Below are 20,664 nucleotides of genomic sequence, written 5' to 3'. Positions count from 1 at the left end.
TTCATCCATATTTATATATATATATATATATATATATATATATATATATATATATGTATATATATATGGCTGTTGCTTATTCATTCTCAGTACCATCAAGTGTATAGATATCTATTGAATGAATATACCACAGTTTGTTTATCCATTCTATTGTTGATAGTCATTAGGATTGTTTTAGTTTGAGGTCATTATGGACAATGCTGCAGTGAGATATTCCTGATTACCCATGAGGTTAAACATATTTTTATTTGTTTATTGGCCATTCTCCCTTATGAATTTTCTGTTTTAACTTTTTTTTACCTATTTTTGTGTTTGCTGTCTTGTTTCTTTCTTTTCTTTTTATTTTTCTTTCTTTTTTTTTTTGGTGGAAATTCTTTTTATATATATCTCACACAATAGTCCTTTGTTGGCTGTAGCTATATGTGTTTCAAATAGTTTCTTCCATTTTTGGCTTACTGGTTTATTCTTGTTATGGTATTTTTATTTAGTCAAATTTATTTGCCATTTCTTTTATATTTATGTTTTTTGTGTCTTGTTTAAGAAATCCTTTGTTCCTCTGACATCATAAATATATATACCTACATTCTAAAGTTTATAGTATCTTAGTGCCACCTGGGTGACTTAATTGGTTGAGCATTCAACTCTTCGTTTCTGCCCAGGTCATGATCTGAGTTTTGTGAGGTCGAGCTCCGCGTCGGGCTCCATGCTGACAATGCAGAGCCTGCTTGGGATTCTCTGTGTCTCCCTCTCTTTGCCTCTTCCCCACCTTCACTGTCTCTCTCTCAAAATAAATAAACTTTATAGTATTTTAATAATTTTGTTTTGAAATAGTTGAAGTTGCAAGATTAGTACAAAGAAATTCCCTTATATCCAGAAGCATCCAAGATTCCTCAGTTAACATCATGCCACATTTACTTCATCATCTCTCTGATTATATGGAAGAGGTGGATAGTTGTTTTTTCTTTTTCCCCTCAATTATTAGAGAGTTAGTTGCAGGCATGATGCCTCTTTACTTCTTAATACTCAGTGTGTATTTTCTTTTTTAATTTTATTTAATTATTTTTTTAACATTTATTTTTGAGACAGAGACAGAGCATGAACGGGGGAGGGTCAGAGAGAGAGAGGGAGACAGAATCTGAAGCAGGCTTCAGGCTCTGAGCTGTCAGCACAGAGCCCGACGTGGGGCTCGAATTCACGGACCGTGAGATCATGACCTGAGCCGAAGTCGGACGCTTAACCGACTGAGCCACCCAGGCGCCCCTCAGTGTGTATTTTCTAAGAATAAGGACATTCTTACCTAAACACAGGTCACTTATCAAAATTGGGAAATAAACATTTATATAATACTATGATCTAATCCATAGACCTTTTAGAAATTTGCCTGTTGCAAAAGTAATGTTCTTTATAAGAGAATTTTTTCTGGTAAAGACCCAAACCAGTATTAGGCTAATTTATTTGGAGTCTCTTTAGAGTCCTTTAATTTGGAACATTTCCTCACTCTTTGTCTTTCATGATATTTGAATTGGTGAAGATTTCAGGTTGGGTATTTCATAGATTGTCTCTCAATATGAGTGTCTGCTTTTTTTTTTTGGCTAAAACAGCGTTGTGTCTTTCTCAGTTGTTTACATCAGGAGACATAGGATGCCAGTTTATCTAATTCATGACGATACTAACTTTGATCACTTACTAACGTGATTTCTGCAAAGTTTCTTCCCAGTAAATTACTATTTTTATCTGTAATTTGTAGGGTGATACATTGAGACTGTATAAATATCCTGTTCCCTATCGCTTTTCACTCTTGAATTGTATCATCCATTGCCAAATATTGTTGTTACTGTGATGGTTACCTTATTGGAGATTTGTTAATCTCATCATTCCTTTAATGCTTATTAGCTGTAATTTTATTATAAAGGACTTTTTTCTTACCACCACTCCCTTCATTTATTTATTCATTCATTTTGAATAAATTTGACATCTAACATCGTGTGAATTTAAGGTGTGTAACATGTTACTTTGATACATTTATATGTAATAATGTCTGTCTAAATTCATTATACTGTGCATTAGGTCTCTATGCTTATTTATTACTCATTTATTTTTTCTTGTCAGTGTGGTCTTACAGATTTTTTTATAATTTTTAATTTAATTTTCTTCTAATTTACATCCAAATTAGTTAGCATATAGTGCAACAATAATATCAGTAGATTCTTTAGTGCCCCTTACCTATTTAGCCCACACCCCCTCCAGTAACCCTGTTTGTTCTCCATATTTATGAGTCTCTTCTGTTTTGTCCCCCTCCCTATTTTTATATTTTTTGTTTCCCTTCCCTTATGTTCATCTGTTTTGTCTCTTAACGTCCTCATATGAGTGAAGTCATATGACATTTGTCTTTCTCTAATTTCACTTAGCCTAATACCCTCCAGTCCCATCCACATAGTTGCAAATGGCAAGATTTCATTCTTTTTGATTGCCAAGTAATACACCATTGTATATATGTATACCACACCTTCTTTATCCATTCATCCAGCGATGGACATTTGGGCTCTTTCCATACTTTGGCTGTTGTTGATAGTGCTGCTATAAACATGGGGATGCATGTGTCTCTTCGAAACAGCACACCTGTACCATTGGATAAATGTCTAGTAGTGTAATTGCTGGGTCGTAGGGTAGTTCTATTTTTAGTTTTTTGAGGAACCTCCATACTGTTTTCCAGAGTGGCTGCACCAGCTTGCATTCCCATGGTCTTATAGATTCTTCTTATTCTGTGGGTTTTATGCTGTGATTTTTCATTTTATGTTCAACCTGTCCCAGGTTTGGCCAGTGGGAGCCCTTTCACAGTGGCTTCTATGGCCCTTGACATATCCCCGTCTTCGTTTGAACATTTCCTAACTTTCTGGTTGAAGATATTTCAGCTCTTCTTTACCTTCCCTCCCTTAGTGCTGCAATCGGCTACTTCTCCATTGAGGCCCGGTTCCTTTTAGTTAGAAATGGTTTTTTGAAATCAATACTCAGGCATTAGATGTGCTTATTGTTGATAGGAACATCATTGCTTCTAGGCACTTTAAATGAACATTACTGGGATTCATATGTATGTGTAGGTCATAAATGTATTTCTTTGTGCTTCATAAATATATGTCTCTGTGTGGTTAAAAACCACAAATTTTAACTAATACCTCCAATTCCAATCCCCGCACCCTTTTCATACTGTTAGCTCCCTGCTTCAAGAATGAGATATTTAGTTTCTATTAGCTTCAATGTGTTTACTTATTTGCTCAATCTTGTAATACACAGAGCGTGGTTTCAGAGTTGTTAACACATAGCATTAACTTCAGCTGAATATTTGCTTAAGTTGTTTTGTGGGTATTATTCCTGGGTCTTTTTATTAGTCTCTCCTTTAATCATCACCACAAGTCTCAATACCTGACAGAATAAATCTTTTTACCTTATTTTTCAAGAGTGTCTTTGCACTTCTTCATCATTTTACCTATGAATTTTAGGGTCAACATGTCACATCCTCAAGGAAAAAGCTGTTAGAGTTCATTTGGATTACGTTGACTTTATAAATCACGTAGAAGATAATTGACATCTTTACAATACAGTCTTAACCGTCTTTGAACATTGTACATCTCTTCATTTTTTTTGAATGTTCCTTAATGTCTTTCCAAAGAGTTTGGTGACTTTAGGTGACTCCACAAATTTGTGCATGCTTTGTTATATTTATTCCTCAGGACCATACTTTTTAAATGTTTATTTTTGAGAGAAAGAGTGCAGGTGGCGGAGGGGAAGATAAAGAGGGAAACACAGAATCCGAAGCAGGCTCCAAGCTCTGATCTATCAGCAAAGAGCCTGACGTGGAGCTCGAACCCATGGACCGTGAGATCATGACCTGAGCCAAAGCTGGATGCTTAACCAACTGAACCACCCAGGCGCCCCAGGATCATACTTTTTAGATTCTAATTCTAGACCTTCTATTTATGATCTGTGTGACTTGGGGCAAATAAATTGTTTAACTTCTCTGCACTTTTGTTTATTCATATGTGAAATGAGCATGGGGCGCCTGGGTGACTAAGTTGGGTTTAGTGTCCAACTCTTGATTTCCTTTAAGGTCATGATCTCCTGGTTCATGAGTTCGGGCCCCACGTCAGGCTCTGTGCCGATAGCATGGAACCTGCTTGGGATTCTCTGTCCCTCTCTTTCTGCTCCCTCCCTGCTTGCATGTGCACTCTCTCGTGTGCTCTCTCTCTAAAATAAATATTTTTTTTAAAAGCTATCTAAAATAGTCAAAGTATTTACAATAATTGCTTAATGAAAGACTTAATGTAAAGCTGCAGAAATCAAGCCAGTTTGGTAGTGTATATAGGATATATAGATTTACATTAATAGAGCAGAATACAGAGTCTAGAAATAGTCTCATTTATATGTAATACATCTGTTGATTTTTCAACAGTGTAAAATTCCATAGAGAAAGAAAATCTTTTCAAAAAGTTTTTAGACACATAGGTATTCATACTGAAAAAATTAAAAATTTTTCCTGTATCTTGTACCATACTGACAAACTGACTTTCTTGAAATAGATCTTTAGACCTATACTGTAAGGTTTAAACCAATGCAGAAGAAGTTATATACAAACCTAATGGTAACCATATACCAAAACCCACTAATAAAACATTCAAAGAATAGAGAGGAAGAAATCCAAGTATATCACTAAAGAAAATCAGCAAAACATGAAAAGAAAAAGGATCAGAGAAAATCAGAAACAGCCACAAAATAAGTAATAAGATGGCAATAAACACGTATCTATCAATAATTACTTTGAATGTAAATGGACTAAATGCTCCAATCAAAACAGAGATTGACATAATTGATTAAAAAATAAGACCCATCTAGGGTCACCTGGGTGGCTCGGTTGGGCGTCCGACTTCACCTCAGGTCATGATCTCGTGGTTCATGGGTTCGAGCCCTGTGTTGGGCTGTGTGCTGACAGCTCAGAGCCTGGAGCCTGCTTCAGATTCTGTGTCTCCCTCTCTCTCTGCCCCTCCCCTACTCACACTCTGTCTCTCTCTCTCTCAAAAATAAACAAACATTTAAAAAAATTTTTTTTAAACAAGACCCATCTAAATGCTGCCTACAGGAGACTCATTTTAGACCTAAAGACACATTCAGTTTGAAAGAGAAGGGATGGAGAAACATCTGTCAGACAAACAGATCTCAAAAGAAAGAGAGTAACAGTACTTACATTGGACAAAAACAGACTTAAAAACAAAGACTGTAAAGAACAAATAAGGATGTTACGTAATTAAAAAGGGGACAATCCAACAAGAAGATACAAAAATTATAAATATTTATGCACCCAGCATAGGAGCACCCAAATACACTATAAAACAGTTATTAACAAACATAAAGGAATTAATTGATAGTAATATGCTAATAGTAAGGGACTTTAACACCCCACTTACCCCAACGGACGGTTCATGTAAACAGAAAATCAACAAGGAAACTGTGGCTTTGAAGGACATACCAGAACAGATGGATTTAACAGATACATTCAGAATATTCCATCCTGAAACAGCAGAATACATATTATTTGCAAGTGCTCATGGAGCATTCTCCAGAATAGACCACATATTAGACCACAAAACAAACTAGCAAATTCAAAAGATCAAAATGATACCATGCATCTTTTCAACCACAAGAAAAAATCTGGAAAGACCATAAACACATTGAGGCTAAATAACATGCTAATAAACCATGTCAGTACTGAGTCAACCAGGAAATAAAAGAAGAAATTAAAAAGTACATAGAAACAAATGATAATGAAAGCACAACAGTCCAAAACCTCTGGGATGCAGTAAAAGTGGTTCTAAGAGGGAAGTTCATAGTAATACTGGCCTGTCTCAGGAAGCAAGAAAAATCTCACATAACCTAACCTTATACCTAAAGGAGGTAGAAAAAGAACAACAAACAAAACTGAAAACCAGCAGAAGGATGAAAATAATAAAGATTAGATCAGACATAAATGATATAGAAACTAAAAACAAAAAAACAATAGAACAGATCAATGAAACCAGGAGCTGGTTCTTTGGAAAATAATCAGTAAAATTGATTATCCTTTAGTCAGACTTGCCAAGAAAAAGAAAAAGAAAGGACACCAAATCACAAATGAGAGGAGAAAAAACCAACACCACAGAAATACAAACAGTTGTAAGAGAATATTAGGAAAAACTATATGCCAACAAACCGGGCAACCTAGAAGAGATGGTTAAATTCCTAGAAACCTATAAACTATCAAAACTGAGACAGAAAGAAATAGGAAATTTGAACAGTCAGTAACCAGTCAAGGTATTGAATCAGTAATCAAAAAACTCCCAACAAACAAAAGCCCAGGACCAGATGGTTTCACAGGCAGTTTCTACCAAACACTTAAAGAAAAGCTCATAGCTTTTGTTCTCAAACTATTCCAAAAAATAGAAGAGGAAGGAAAACTTCCATATTCATTCCCTGAGGCCAACATTATCCTGATACCAAAAGCAGATAAAGACCCACTAAAGAGAACTATAGGCCAATATCCCTGATGAACATGGATGCAAAAATTCTCAATAAGATACTAGCAAACTGCTTTAAACAATACATTTTTTTTAAAAATCACAATCAGGTGGGATATTCCTGGGATGGAAAGGTGGTTCAATAATCGTATTTCAATCAACATCATACATCACATCAGTAAGAGAAAGGATAACCATATTATCATTTCAGTAAATAACAGAAAAATCATTTGACAAAGCACAACATCCATTCTTGATGAAAGTGCCCAACAAAGTAGGTTTAGAGGGCCTAATGTAAATAAGGCCATGTGTGAAAAACCCACAGCTAACATCATCCTTAATGGGGAAACACTGAAAGCCTTTCCCCTAAGGTCAGGAACATGACGAGGATGTCTACTGTCAACACTTTTATTCAACATAGTACTGGACGTCCTACCCACAACAATCAGACAACAAAAAGAAAGAAAAGGCATCCAGTTTGGGAAAGAAGAAGTAAAACTTTTAATATTTGCAGATGGCATAATACTATATATAGAAAACCCTAAGACTCAACCAACAAACTGCTAGAACTGATAAATTCAGTAAAGTTGTAGGATATAAAATGAAAGAACAGAAATCTGTTGTATTTCTGTATACCAATAATGAAGCAGCAGATAGAGAAATTAAGAAAACAATCCCATTTACAATTGTACCAAAAATAATTTAAGATATCTTATGTAGGATACCTAGGAATTAACTTAAGAGGTAAAAGACCTGTACTCTGAAAACTGTAAAACACTGATGAAAGAAATGGAAGACAACACAAAGAAATGGAAAGACATTCCATGTTCGTGTATTGAAAGAACAAATATTTTTAAATGATTGTAGTACCCAAAGCAGTCTATACATTTAATGCAATCTCTATCAAAAACCAAGAGCAGATTTCACAACTAGAACAAACAACCCTAAAATTTGTATGGAACCACAAAAGACCCCAAACAGCCAAAGCAGTCTTGAAAAAGAAAAGCAAAGCAGGGGACATCATAATTCTGGACTTCATAGGTCAATAGACCAGAAGAGAAAACCCAGAAATAAACCCACGATTGTGTGGTCCATTAATTTTCAACAAAGCAGAAACAAATATCCAATGGGAAAAAGAGTCTCTTCAACATACAGTGTTGGGAAAACTGGACAGCAACATGCAAAAGAATGTGTGTACACATGGAATATTATTCAGCCATAAAAAATGAAATTTTGCCATTTCCAATGACATGGATGGAGGTAGGGAGTATAATTCTAAGTGAAATAAGTCAGAAAGACAACTACCACATGATTTCACTCATGTAGAATCTAATATAAAACCAAGGAAGAAATAAGAGAAAGACATCAATAAACAGACTTTAATTTGTGTTTGTTTGTTTGTTTGTTTGGTTTGGTTGTTTGGTTTTGGTTTTTTTGTTTTTGTTTTTTTGGTAATCTGTTTACCCAACATGAGACTTGAACTCATCACCCCAAGCTCAATATTTGCATGCACTTCTGACTGAGCCAGCCAGGCACCTGAACTCTTTTTTCTTTCTTTTTTTTTTTTTTTTTAAGTTTCTTTATTTAGAGAGAGCACATGGGAGGGGCAGAGAGAATCCCAAGCAGGCTCCACACTGTCAGCACAGAGCCTGATGCGGGGCTTGAACTCACAAACAGTGAGACTGTGACCTGAGCCAAAATCAAGAGCCAGTCACTTAGCCACCCGAGCACCCCACCCCCAACTCTTACTTACAGAGAACAAACGAATGGTTACCAGAGTGGGGGAGGGGGTTTAAATAGGTTATGGTGATTAAGGAGAGCACTTGTAGTCATGAGCACTGGGTGATGTAGGGAATATAGAAATGTTGAATCACTGTAATATACACATGAAACTAATATTACACTGTATGTTAACAGTGCTTGAAAGATAACATCAAGAAAATCAAAGGCAGGGGCACGTGGGTAGCTCAGTTGGGTAAGTGTCCGACTCTTGTGTTCAAGCCTTGCATTGGGCTCCGTGCTGACAGAGCCTGCTTGGGATTCTATCTCTCCCCCTTCTCTGCCCCTCCCATGCTTATTCTCTCTCTCTCTCTCTCTCTCTCTTTCTCTCTCTCTCTCAAAAATAAACTTTAGGGTGGCTCAGTCATTTGAGTGTCCAACTTTGGCTCAGGTCATGATCTTGCAGTTAGGGAGTTTGAGCCCCACATCAGGCTCACTGCTGTCAGCCTGTCAGTGCAGAGCCTGCTTCAGATCCTCTGTCCCCCTTTCTCTGCCCCTCCCCTGCTTGTGCTCTCCAAAAATAAATACTAAAAAAAAGTAATAGAATAAAGAAGTAAATTTTTTAAAAAAAGGAAATCAAAGGCAGGCTACAGACTTGAAGGAAAACCTTTGCAGCACATATATCAGACATAGTAGTTACATCAAGTTATGTGAAGACCTCTTATAACTCAATAGGAAGAAAACAAACCAAGAAAAAATGTGCAAAAGATATGAAGATAGTGTACAAAAAATGGCATATGAATGTCGACAAGCACCTGAAATGATGCTTATCCCCAGTCATCAGGGAAGTGGAAATTAAAATCACTATAAGATAGTGGTACATGCCCATTAGAATGGCTAAATTTTATAAGGTTTACTGTATCAAGGATGTGGACCATCTTTCACTGGTGTACTATGTTGGTGGCAATGTAAAATTTAGGTAAGACCACTTTAGCAAAGACTTGGACAGTTTCCTTAAAAGTTAAATGTGTGCCTGCATTATGACCCACTCATTCTACCTGATCACTTATCCAAGAGGAATCAAAGTTCATATCCACACAGATACCTGTGTAGAAATGTCCTTAGCAATTTATTTGTAATGACCAAAATCTAGAAATATTTTATTACAGGTGAGTATTTTAAAGTATAGTTTGTCCATATGATGAAATGCTATTTAAATACACAGGAATATATCAATAAGGAGAACCAGATTATTTTGATTGAAAGAAGCCAGACAAAACTTTATTCTGAATTAAAGAAACCAGGTTTTTTAAAGAACACCTATTGTATGATTCTGTTTATGTGTAAGTCTGAAAAATGCACACTAGTCTATAGTGACAGAAAGCAGATCAGTGGTTACCTAGGGACAGGGTTTGGAGGGAGAGGGATTACAAAGGGGCACAAGGAAATTTTTGAAATAAAGACATATTTGTTATCTTGATTGTGATGATAGTTTCACATGTTTTAACTATATGTCAAAACTTTACATAATCCCTTTTAAAAAAGAAAAGTGAGTCCTATCAGTTTCAGTCTAATGCTGACTGAAAGCCCTCCAAAACTTCCTTTTTCTTTCAGAGTAAATGCTCACATCCTTATGTTGGATTACAAGGCCCTATACCATGCACTCCAATTTTACTTTTTAAATATCTTTGTCAGTACCCTCCCCGCCCCCCTCCACCCCACTCTTTCTCCTCACCAAACTGACAGTCCCTCCAGTTTATAAAACATTTTAAGTATGTTCCCACCTCTAGATTATTCTAGTTATTCCCCCTAGCTGGAGTACTTTTCTCTCAGGTACCCTCAGTTTTTTTCATGCTGCCTTTGACCTACCCTGACTAGCCCTCAGTGCTCCTAATTCTTCCTATTCTATTTTTTTAAGGTTTTTTAATGTTTGTTTATTTTTGAGTGAGATGGGGAAGGGCAGAGAAGAGGGAGACACAGAATCCGAAGCAGGCTTCAGGATCTGAGCTGTCAGCACAGAGCCCAACACAGGGCATGAACTCACAAACCCGAGATCATGACCTGAACCGAAGTCGGGCATATAACCGACTGAACCACCCAGGCACCCCTATTCTGATTTCTATAGTATTTATCACTTTCTTACTTGTAGTTTTTTACTGTATTTATTATTTTATTTTTATCACTAGAATTAAGCTTCACCAGGGTAGATTTTTTCTTCTATTTAGTTTATATATGTTTATGCCTGGCATGAAATAGGCATTCAAAAATACTTGTTGAAGTAATGTTTTTTGTTTATTATTCTGTTTTTCTTGCTGTTTTTGGAATTTAGTACTGTTTTGTGTTTGTATCTATGATTTTTAACTTTCATACTTATTTTACCAAAATCGAAAGTTAACTGATAGTGTACCCTTTCCTTACATAACTTAAGAACTTTTAGGGAAGTTTAACTGCTTTTACCCTCTTTTACCTTCTCCTAACTCATGATATTATTGTTACATTTTAAAATTAAAACTTTTTTTTTAATGTTTATTTTTGAGAGAGAGAGAGAGAGAGTGTGAGCAGGGGAGGGGCAGAGAGAGGGAAACACAGAATCTGAAGCAGGCTCCAGGCTCTGAATGGTCAGCACAGAGCCTGATGTGGGGTTTGAACCCACAAACTGTGAGATCATGACCTGAGCCAAAGTTGGACGTTTAACCAACTGAGCCACCCAGGTGCCCCTTAAAATTTTTTTAATCAGGCAACTTGTTAGTATTGTTTTATATAATAAATATTCGTTTAGATCAAACCGTATGTAACTGTAGACTTTTTATTCCTTCTTTTTTTTTTTAATGTTCATTTATTTAGTTTCAGAGAGAGAGAGAAAGGGAGCGCAAGTGGGGGAAAGGCAGAGATGGAGAGAGAATTCTGCACTGGCAGCGTAGAACCCGATGTGGGACTTGATCTCACAAACCATGAGATCATGACCTGAGGTGAAATCAAGAATCAGATACTCAACTGACTTAGCTGCTCAGGCGCCCCAACTTTTTATTCTTTCTTACAACTCAGATATGCCATCTGGATTCACTTACCTGAACAGTATCCTCCAGTATTCACTTAGGAAAGTCCATGATAACATATTTGAAGTTTTCAAATTTTTGTTCAAAAATGTCTTTATTTTGTTGTCAGTTTTAAAAGATGCTTTTGCTTACTATGGAGTTTTAGATCAACAGATGTATTTCTTTTTCTTTTCATTCAGTATATTAAATCATTTGATGATGTTCTGGTTTTCATTGTTGCTCTTAGAAAGTCAGCTGCGTCGGGGCGCCTGGGTGGCGCAGTCGGTTAAGCGTCCGACTTCAGCCAGGTCACGATCTCGCGGTCCGTGAGTTCGAGCCCCGCGTCGGGCTCTGGGCTGATGGCTCGGAGCCTGGAGCCTGTTTCCGATTCTGCGTCTCCCTCTCTCTCTGCCCCTCCCCCGTTCATGCTCTGTCTCTCTCTGTCCCAAAAATAAATAAAAACGTTGAAAAAAAAATTTAAAAAAAGAAAGTCAGCTGCGTCAATTTAACTACCGCTTGTTTCTCTCTGGCTATTCTTCAGACCTTTTCTTCATCTTTGATGCCCTGTGGTTTCAGTGTGATGTGTCTGTGATGTGTTTATTCTAATTGGAGCTTCCTTGAGCTTCTTGATTTGATGGGTCATTGCCTTTTATTGGTTATAGAAATTATCTTTTCATATATTTTCCCTTCTCACAATTTCTTTTCTTACTCTCTGAAACTTTGATTTGACCTGTTATACCCTCTTACTCTATTCTGAGGGTCTCAGACTTTCATATTTTCTATATTATCTCTCTAAAATGCATTCTGAATAATTCCTTAGGACCTTTGATTTCACAAATCAAAGTTTTTGAAACTTTGTCTAATCTGTTGTTAAGCTCATCCAGTAATTTAGATTTCATTAATTGTGTTTTTCATTTCTAGAAATTTTATTTTGCTCTTTTTAAGTGTCTTCTGACCTACAGTATTTTTTGGCATATCTTTTATTTCTTCAAGTGTACTATCTAAAATCTTGATCTGATAATTCCTGTGTCTGTCTCTGTTAGGTTTTTCTTTCTTTTAAATGAGCTATTCGTTTTACTTAGAGAATTAATTGTATGAGTTATTTGGGATCATGGTATGCTCCTCCAGAGAGAATTTGTTTGTCTGCAAAATTAAAGGCTCTGTGTTTGGGACCATTTCAGTCTAAATCCATAACTTCATTAGTTTTATTTTGGACTCCTAAGAAATGTGAATTTGAGCTGCTGCAAATTGTCAGAGCTTGCTTTTGGTTAGGCCTTTTCAGCAACTTTTTCCTCCCTTTTCTACTAGACATGAAGGCGCTTTTTCTTACAGTCTTGTCTGAGGGTGAGAAGGGTAGGTTATTAAGGTGTACACTTCCAAATTAATGCCATAAAGGTCATCTATTGACTTCCTTCTTGGGGCCAATCCTGGAATTTTCATCTTGTCTACTACCCCATGAGGCTGATAAAACCAAAGCTCAGTTTCTTGGGGCTTGGCTTTTGACCTCGTTATTCTTTATTATCTTGTTGGCTGTTAGATTTTTTTAAAAATCTTTACACTCTTCGGGCATTTTCTGCATGAAGGTTGGTCTGTTTATTTAATCTGCTACTGGGTCCACATTTTTAAAAAATAATTACGGAGCATTATTTTTTTTGTAGTACACACTCTCTGTAGTATTTTAAATGGCTCTGTATTTTGTCTAGCAACTCATAATTTAAACATTCTCCAATTTGGACATTAAATGTGTTTCTTTAGGGTTTTATTATTATAAATATTATTGATAAACTGATTTCACAGGTAAAAATGTTAACAATTTTTATTGCCTTAATTGGCTGTTGTAGGGGTACATTTTCCAGATGTAAACAATTGTTAGTCACTCAACTCTTAAGCCTTTTTCATAAAAGTTTGTATAATCTTTTCATAAAGATACTAACCCATTGTCTAAAGGTTACTTTGCTAAAATGTTTCTGTTTCTGCTTATTTGGGGGAATGTTTATTTATAGAAACTATCAATGATTCTTCTGTCAAATTTTAACAAATGTTCTTATTAATCATATTTTACTTGGGAGCAATTACTTAAAATTTATCCCTGTTAATTGTTTGCCAATTCTTTTATTTATCGCTATTTAGCATTCTGGGATACTTACCTCAAAATTTTTCCTCATTTCTCTAAAACCTACTAGTCTCGCAACCTCATAGCCCCCTACCATAGCCATCTGTATTAGTCTTTTTGTGTGTTTTTTTAAATGTTTGTTTATTTTTGAGAGAGAGAGGGAGAGAGTGTGAACAGGGGTGGGGCAGCGAGAGGAGACAGAGGATCCGAAGCAGGCTCTGAATGCCAGCAGAGAGCCTGATGCCGGGCTTGAACCCACGAACTGCAAGATCATGACCTGAGCTGAAGTCGGACACTTAACTCACTGAGCCATCCAGGCGCTTCAGTCTTCTTGTGTTTTAAAAATACCTCATTTGCCCTCCCCCCAATTTCAGTAGCTTACAGCAATTAACATTTATTTCTTTCACACCCCTGACATTTATGCAGCTGTGAACCCATTCTTGCAGCACTCCTTCACATGTATTTGTGATCTAGTGCCCAGTTTAAAAGTGTCATTACATTTGAGACATGGCATTCTGGTGCCAGAGAGTAAAAAATAGGAGAGCTGATGTAAACCCGTAATGCCTCTTGAAGGTTCTTTATAGAGAGGTGGTGTATGTTATATCGCTGTGTACTCCTAATTAAGTGCAGTGGGAATTGCATAAAGATGTGTGCAAGTCACAGTACTAGCCAGAGTTATACGGAAGGGGCAGGTAAATACTTGGCAACAATAATGCAATCTACTATATATCTCTTCATATGTTTAACTTTCTAGCACAGATTTTCATAATTACTCATATCCATGTTGAAGCCTCTTTGTTAAGTCTTTATGCCTTAAATATAGTTATTACTGTTGTAAAAATGAATCATTTTAGGAGCGCCTGGGTGGCTCAGTTGGTGTCCGACTCTTGGTTTTGGCTCAGGTCATGATCTCACAGTTCTTCGATTGAGCCCCACATCAGTCTTTGCTCTGGCAGTGTGGAGCCTCCTTGGGATTCTCTCTCCCTCTCTCTGTGTCCCTCCCTTTCCCTCAGAATAAATAAATAAACTTAAAAAAATTTTTTAAATCATTTTTCTGTATGGTCTTGAACCTACTTGAATATAAGTTTAACAAGGACAGTTCTTCCTTAGCACTAGAAAAATGCTTGACTCTCAGTGTGCTCTCAATAAATGTTACGTTCCTCTTATTTCATCACTTAATTCTGTCAGTTATCTCATTTTTTGTATCTTCACTTAACTGTCAGTTCTCCCTGCCAGCTCTATCCCTGAAGTCTCTTAATGACTATATATTTTCTTGAGTTATTTTAATAAATCACAACTACATATTTAACAGATTCTGTTAACTATTTTTAATGAAGAGAATAAACTTTTTGAGTTTTTAATTCCTCTGGAAAATACAGCCTACATATTTCTTCCCATAAATATGCTCATCAACCTATCATTAAAAAGAAAAAAACCTCTCCCTTTGACTCTTAAAGTCTAACTTCTCGATATTGCTCTAAAACTTCTTTACTTTTTATATTTCTTATTCTCTTTGACTTATCCTGAGCCCCCACCCACTTAAACACTGTTCCTCTAGATCCTGAGGGGTTATAATTCTCTGTTTTGTTTTTTTTTCTATTTCTAAGGCTGTTCTCTTTTTCTTAGAATGTTCATCTTCTTCCTCTATCACTTAAATGTACTAATACTCCATTCCATTTTTGGAATCCATTAAAGTATCCATTAATACTCTCTTCCATTTTTTGTCTTCTGTCTTTTTAAAAAAGTGTAACTTTTTTTCATACGGCTTTCACGTTTATTTCTACATAGATGATTTACAGATCTGTGTCTTACTTTTTCTAAGTATGCCTTCTCATTTCCACTTGTGTCTTACCATCACCTCAACCTTGACATGTCCGAAATCACATTGTCTTGCGACTAGTATTGACTTCTCCATTGGAACTAACTCCTGTTTTTCTTGATGGTCACAGTCTCCAGGCTTCTGGAAAGAAAGGAAATAATACCAGCATTTGTTTAGCATCTGGTATGCAGTAGGCACTGTGCTTTTCAATTACATAATGTCTAGCTCAAGTTTTACTTCCTGAGACACCTCCAAACAATCACAGTGAATCCTCTGCATTTCCTTCTTAGACCACTTGCAGTACATTTGTGTTTAAACTATTAGATCTTCAGTATATGAATCTCTTGTAATTCATATAATAATATTATTTATTATATATATTATATTCATATATAATATATTCATATATAATTCATATTATAATATATTATTATATGAGTTACATAATTCATACAATTGTAGTTTGTAAGCCTTTCAAAAGTAAGGATTTTTATTTCATATTTTCATCACCACCGTACCGTCTAGGTATAGTACATTTTAGTAAGTATTTGACATAGAAATTTTCACATAGAAATAGTGCTCTAAATAAGGGCATGAATCTCAGCCTAAGTAACAAAACAAAATAAATGAAAATGAAGTAACTAGTAACTCAAAACTAAATAACAGCTAAGCTGTACTCTTGAACCTTGAGCCCAGGTGAAAGAGGTTAGGCTCTGGAAAGGGCAGAGGCTCTTACACATTAGGTATCACCTTTTGAACAAATCTTTATTCCATAACAGTATCTCTTTATCAGTAGTATACCATCATAAAACTTTTTTTTATTGCTTTGATAACCGTATCTATAGAAGGTAGAATATTTACTTTAGCTTTTCTTCCCCATTAGGTGCACCAGGTATAATTTCTTCACCATATGCAGGGGCTGCTGGATTTGCCCCAGCCATTGGATTTCATCAAGCTACAGGTGACTCTTTAAAGTTGAATTTGAAACAGTTTTTTAGTGATCTGTATGTTCTAAGAGCTTATCAAGATGAAAAACATCACTATATTTGAAGAATTTACAATAAAAGCATTATGTATATCAACCATAGGAATGGCTCATTGTATGATGCACAGCTTCCTTGTCTTCACAGCTCATTCCCTGTGGTTCCATTCTCAGTTCCCAAATTCCATTATGTGTCCTGCATCATTTATACTTGTTATTGACACAGATATACTATAGGTTGACTATATTAAGTAGCCTGACATTTGCCTTTTAGATTACTCTATGAAATGTATGAACTGCTTCTGTCTTTGCTAATAAGCTTATCAATTACATGTTGAATGGACCTGTGTCTTATTTACATTTAGGTTCTTAATGCCTTTGATAGCCTTCAACACATACTATGCAGTCAGTAAATACCTGAATTAATAAATATTAAATATTAAATCATTTCTTATATCATTAATGGTTTCAGAGGATTACCATAGAGAGTATGCATGCTGTTTATTTTAGGAGATATATATATTTTCTTAGCTAATAGAGATAATTAAGAGATAGCAATTGGTTAATACTTTGATAATGACTCTCTCACTCTTTTCCAAATAGTAAACAAAATAAATTTGATCATAAGTTCAGGAAAAGAAAAAATTTACTTTATGATTTTCTCTTTAATGCCTAAAGAAAACACTATGGTTGGTGATTAGAAGAGTGGCATAATGTTAAGCCTAGTGTACATATGACATTTCCAGTTTCCAGCTGATTTATGAGTATAACTGTATTTTAAATTGCAACATAACTCCTTTCTGTCAGTAATCTTCATATTCTGCCCCTCTAATCTTGGGAATTTCAACTACTATCTTTGATAGAGAGGATGAAGTTGACTAAAAGAGAAAACATAATAAGGTTGACATTTAAGTTTTATGTTTTTGGTGGTTTTAAGAAATCTTAATACATGTTTAATTAAATGAATATTCTACCTATTCCATTAAAATGAAGGCATTATACATTATTTTTATTTATTTGAAGCTCCCCAAAGTTTAATTGATAAACATTTGGGAGTAGTGATATATGGTTTCCTTCATCTTAGATATATTTTTTAAATTTTTTAATGTTTATTTATTATTGAGAGACAGAGACAGAGCATGAGCATGGGAGGGGGAAGAAAGAGGGGGAGACACAGAATCTGAAGCAGGCTCCAGGCTCTGAGCTGTCAGCACAGAGCCTGACACGGTGCTCCAAAACACGAATCGTGATATCATGGCCTGAGCCGAAGTATGCTTAACCGACTGAGCTACCCAGGGGCCCCTTGATATTTCTTTTTGACACACACCATGTGTAAATCACCACAGATATTAAGGAAGAGGGGGAAAAAATGCATTTAAGAGACTCCTGAGTTGATAAGACTTAAGCTTCAGTAGAGGGTAGATACATATACACACACACCGCATACGTACATAACATACTACACACCGTACCATATAGCTACATTGTACTACTGGTGATATGTAATAAACCTACACAGGTTATTCAGAAGTTGCAGTGTTGGATTGGAGGGGCATGGGAAGAGGCCATGTAAAGGACCCATTGAATATCGATTTCATGGGAAAAATATCCAGCCTGAGAAAGTGGTCTGCAGAGTTTTAAAACTCAGGAGGATGATGGTCATAATGACCTCATTGGATAGTCAAGCAGAATAGTCTGAATGTAAACTATATTGTTTAATTATGTGATTTGTGGGAAAGTGACCAGACTGTATTATAAGGAACTTTGAGCTTAAAGAATCAAGAAATACCATTAAGGAACTGGTTTATTTTACATAAACTAGAGATTTTGCCTTAGATAATTTTTAAGCTGAGAACACAAATAGTAGGACCTTCTGAAAAGTAAAGTGCTATTTTAGGCATAGTATATAGTGTCAATATTCCAGTATTACCAAACTTGAAATAGTTCTGGACTATCTAGGGGAATAGAGAGCTCTGAAAATTCTCACTACAGAAGAATACTGAACTCTATAAATCAATTATTGATGGTTATAATATTTATATAGCACTTTACAAGGTTACAGGTTTTTTTTCTCACAAAATACTTCTCTTATACAGAATGTTATGTATTCTGAATGCCTGGTATACAGTCCAGTGATTTTTAGTCAATTTAGAGTTGAACAGCCATTGCCACAGTCCACTTTTAGGACATGTAATACTTCCTAGTCACAAATATGACTTTTGCTGAAGGGCTTTTTTTTTAATATATATAATTTTGTGGTAAAAGCCAAATGAAAAAATACATCTACCTTATAGGGATGTGCTAAAATATCTTTGAAGAAATGGAGCACTTAACAGTTGATAGATCCTCTAACGACTTTTAAGACCAGTGAATTCAGTTGCTCTGCAAAATTCTGTATTATAAATAACAGAGTACTGACTGTGATGATGTCAAAGAATAAGGATCTTGACTTCTAGGCTAACTGGCCTTTGATATTTTTATGGTAGCTTTGACTTATTTTCTTCTATATTTTTGCTTTCATCTTCATTTATTTACTTAAGTTATATCCAGTGTTGTAATTCCCCAGATAACCAGTATATGAAATGCTTTTGATGTTTTAAAAAGGTATATCAGTCCCAGCTGTTCCTGGAGCTCTGGGCCCTCTCACAATCACCTCCTCTGCTGTCACTGGAAGGATGGCCATTCCTGGGACTAGTGGTGTACCAGGAAATTCTGTTCTGCTTGTCACCAATCTCAATCCGGATGTGAGTTGAAAATTATTTTATAATTTTACTCTTTTCAGGAGGAGGTATCATAGCTTCTGGTCTAGGGTTATATTCAAATTAAAATGTTTAAGTTTGTTTCAAGGATTTTTATTAAAATTCATTACTAGTATATATAGAAGAAGCATATAAAATCAGTGCTTTAAACAAAGTCAGCTGCTGTTTTTATAAGTAAACTTACTTTGTTTTACTTAGACACTTATATTTTGTGTTATCCTTTTCAAACAGCTTATCACACCACATGGGCTTTTTATCCTATTTGGTAAGTTCTTTTTTGCTGTTTTTAATGTCTGTAATGTGGATTAAACATGTTTCGTCATTCAGTAATATTTATCGATTGTCTCTATGTGCTAATAAATAGTGTGTTTGACACTGAAGATAGAGAAGGAAATAAGTAAGACTTAGTAATTACAATAAAGTTTTATGAAACGGGAAATAGAGATTGTAATAGGAACGTGTACTTAGGAGACCTAACCTAGCTGAGAGAATCAAAGGTGGTGTACCAATAGAAATGATAGTTAAGCTGACTTGTGAAAAATGAGTAAGCATTAGCCAGGCAGAAAGGAAGGGCAGATGTGCTTTCCCAGATGCTAGCAATGCGTGAGAGAGCTCTTGGAACATGGAAGTGAAGGAAGCCACTTCCCACTGGAAAGTGTTGAAGCTGAACAGATGAATACGGACATGGTCAGGAAGAGCTTTGTAACTAAATTAAGGAGCTGGATTTTTAATCTAAGAACAGTGGGAAACCGTTGAATAGTTTTAAGCAGAGAAGAGGCATAATGAGATTCAGGTTTTAAAAATAGTCTCCAGGGGAGCCTGGGTGACTCAGTCAGCTGAGTGTCCAACTTTAGCTCAGGTCATGGTCTCACAGCTTGTGAGTTCGAGCCCCACATAGGGCTCTGTGCTGACAGCTCGGAGCCTGGAGCCTGCTTCGGATTCTGTGTCTCCCTCTCTTTCTCTGCCCCTAACCCCCTCACATTCTGTCTCTGTCTCTCTCAAAAATAAATAAACATTGGAGCGCCTGGGTGGCGCAGTCGGTTAAGCATCCGACTTCAGCCAGGTCACGATCTCGCGGTCCGTGAGTTCGAGCCCTGCGTCGGGCTCTGGGCTGATAGCTCAGAGCCTGGAGCCTGTTTCCGATTCTGTGTCTCCCTCTCTCTCTGCCCCTCCCCCGTTCATGCTCTGTCTCTCTCTGTCCCAAAAGTAAATAAACATTGAAAAAAAAAAATTAAAAAATAAATAAATAAATAAATAAATAAATAAATAAATAAACATTAAAAAATAAAATGAAAATAGTCTCCAGACCTTCTAATAGTGTTCCTCTCTTAGTTCAAAAAAAAAAATGTTAGCATGTACTCCTAATTTATGTATGATTATTTATAAACTTTATCCACCTTTTACTGTACTCATTATGTATAGTATAATATGCACAAATAGAAGTATAAGAACAACGAAATAAGTAGTCCGTATTTTACAGATTTTTATTAACGGTGAAACTTAGTAAAAAACTTCCTAACATTTAGTGAGAAATATTATTTAATATGTTTCATTATTTAAAATCTTTTCCATTTTGAATCTGTGTTCTCAGCTTTGATTCCAAGTTCACTTTATTTTAGTGCTTGATCTTAAAGGTTGTCATAACTGGAAATGATAGCTCATAAAGATAAGCAATTTAAGTGGAAATGTTTCATT

General features: G+C 35.8%; 1 protein-coding gene across 8 annotated transcripts in view; it reads left to right on the top strand.

The window, feature by feature from the left end:
• PTBP3 (polypyrimidine tract binding protein 3) overlaps nucleotides 1-20,664 on the top strand; it is a 120,799-nt gene that overhangs the window by 87,980 nt on the left and 12,155 nt on the right. For all 8 annotated transcript variants that reach the window (XM_030293960.2, XM_030293961.2, XM_030293959.2 and 5 more), the window contains 3 exons: nucleotides 16,112-16,189; nucleotides 18,815-18,954; nucleotides 19,201-19,234. In XM_030293960.2, coding sequence (XP_030149820.2) covers nucleotides 16,112-16,189; nucleotides 18,815-18,954; nucleotides 19,201-19,234 — 252 coding nt within the window. The remainder of the gene's footprint in view (nucleotides 1-16,111; nucleotides 16,190-18,814; nucleotides 18,955-19,200; nucleotides 19,235-20,664) is intronic.

The sequence above is a fragment of the Lynx canadensis genome, chromosome D4 (genome assembly GCF_007474595.2).
Source record: "Lynx canadensis isolate LIC74 chromosome D4, mLynCan4.pri.v2, whole genome shotgun sequence".
In the NCBI taxonomy this organism is placed as follows: domain Eukaryota; kingdom Metazoa; phylum Chordata; class Mammalia; order Carnivora; family Felidae; genus Lynx; species Lynx canadensis.
Note: the sequence above shows the minus strand (reverse complement) of the source record. Positions and strands in the feature narration are given on the sequence as shown.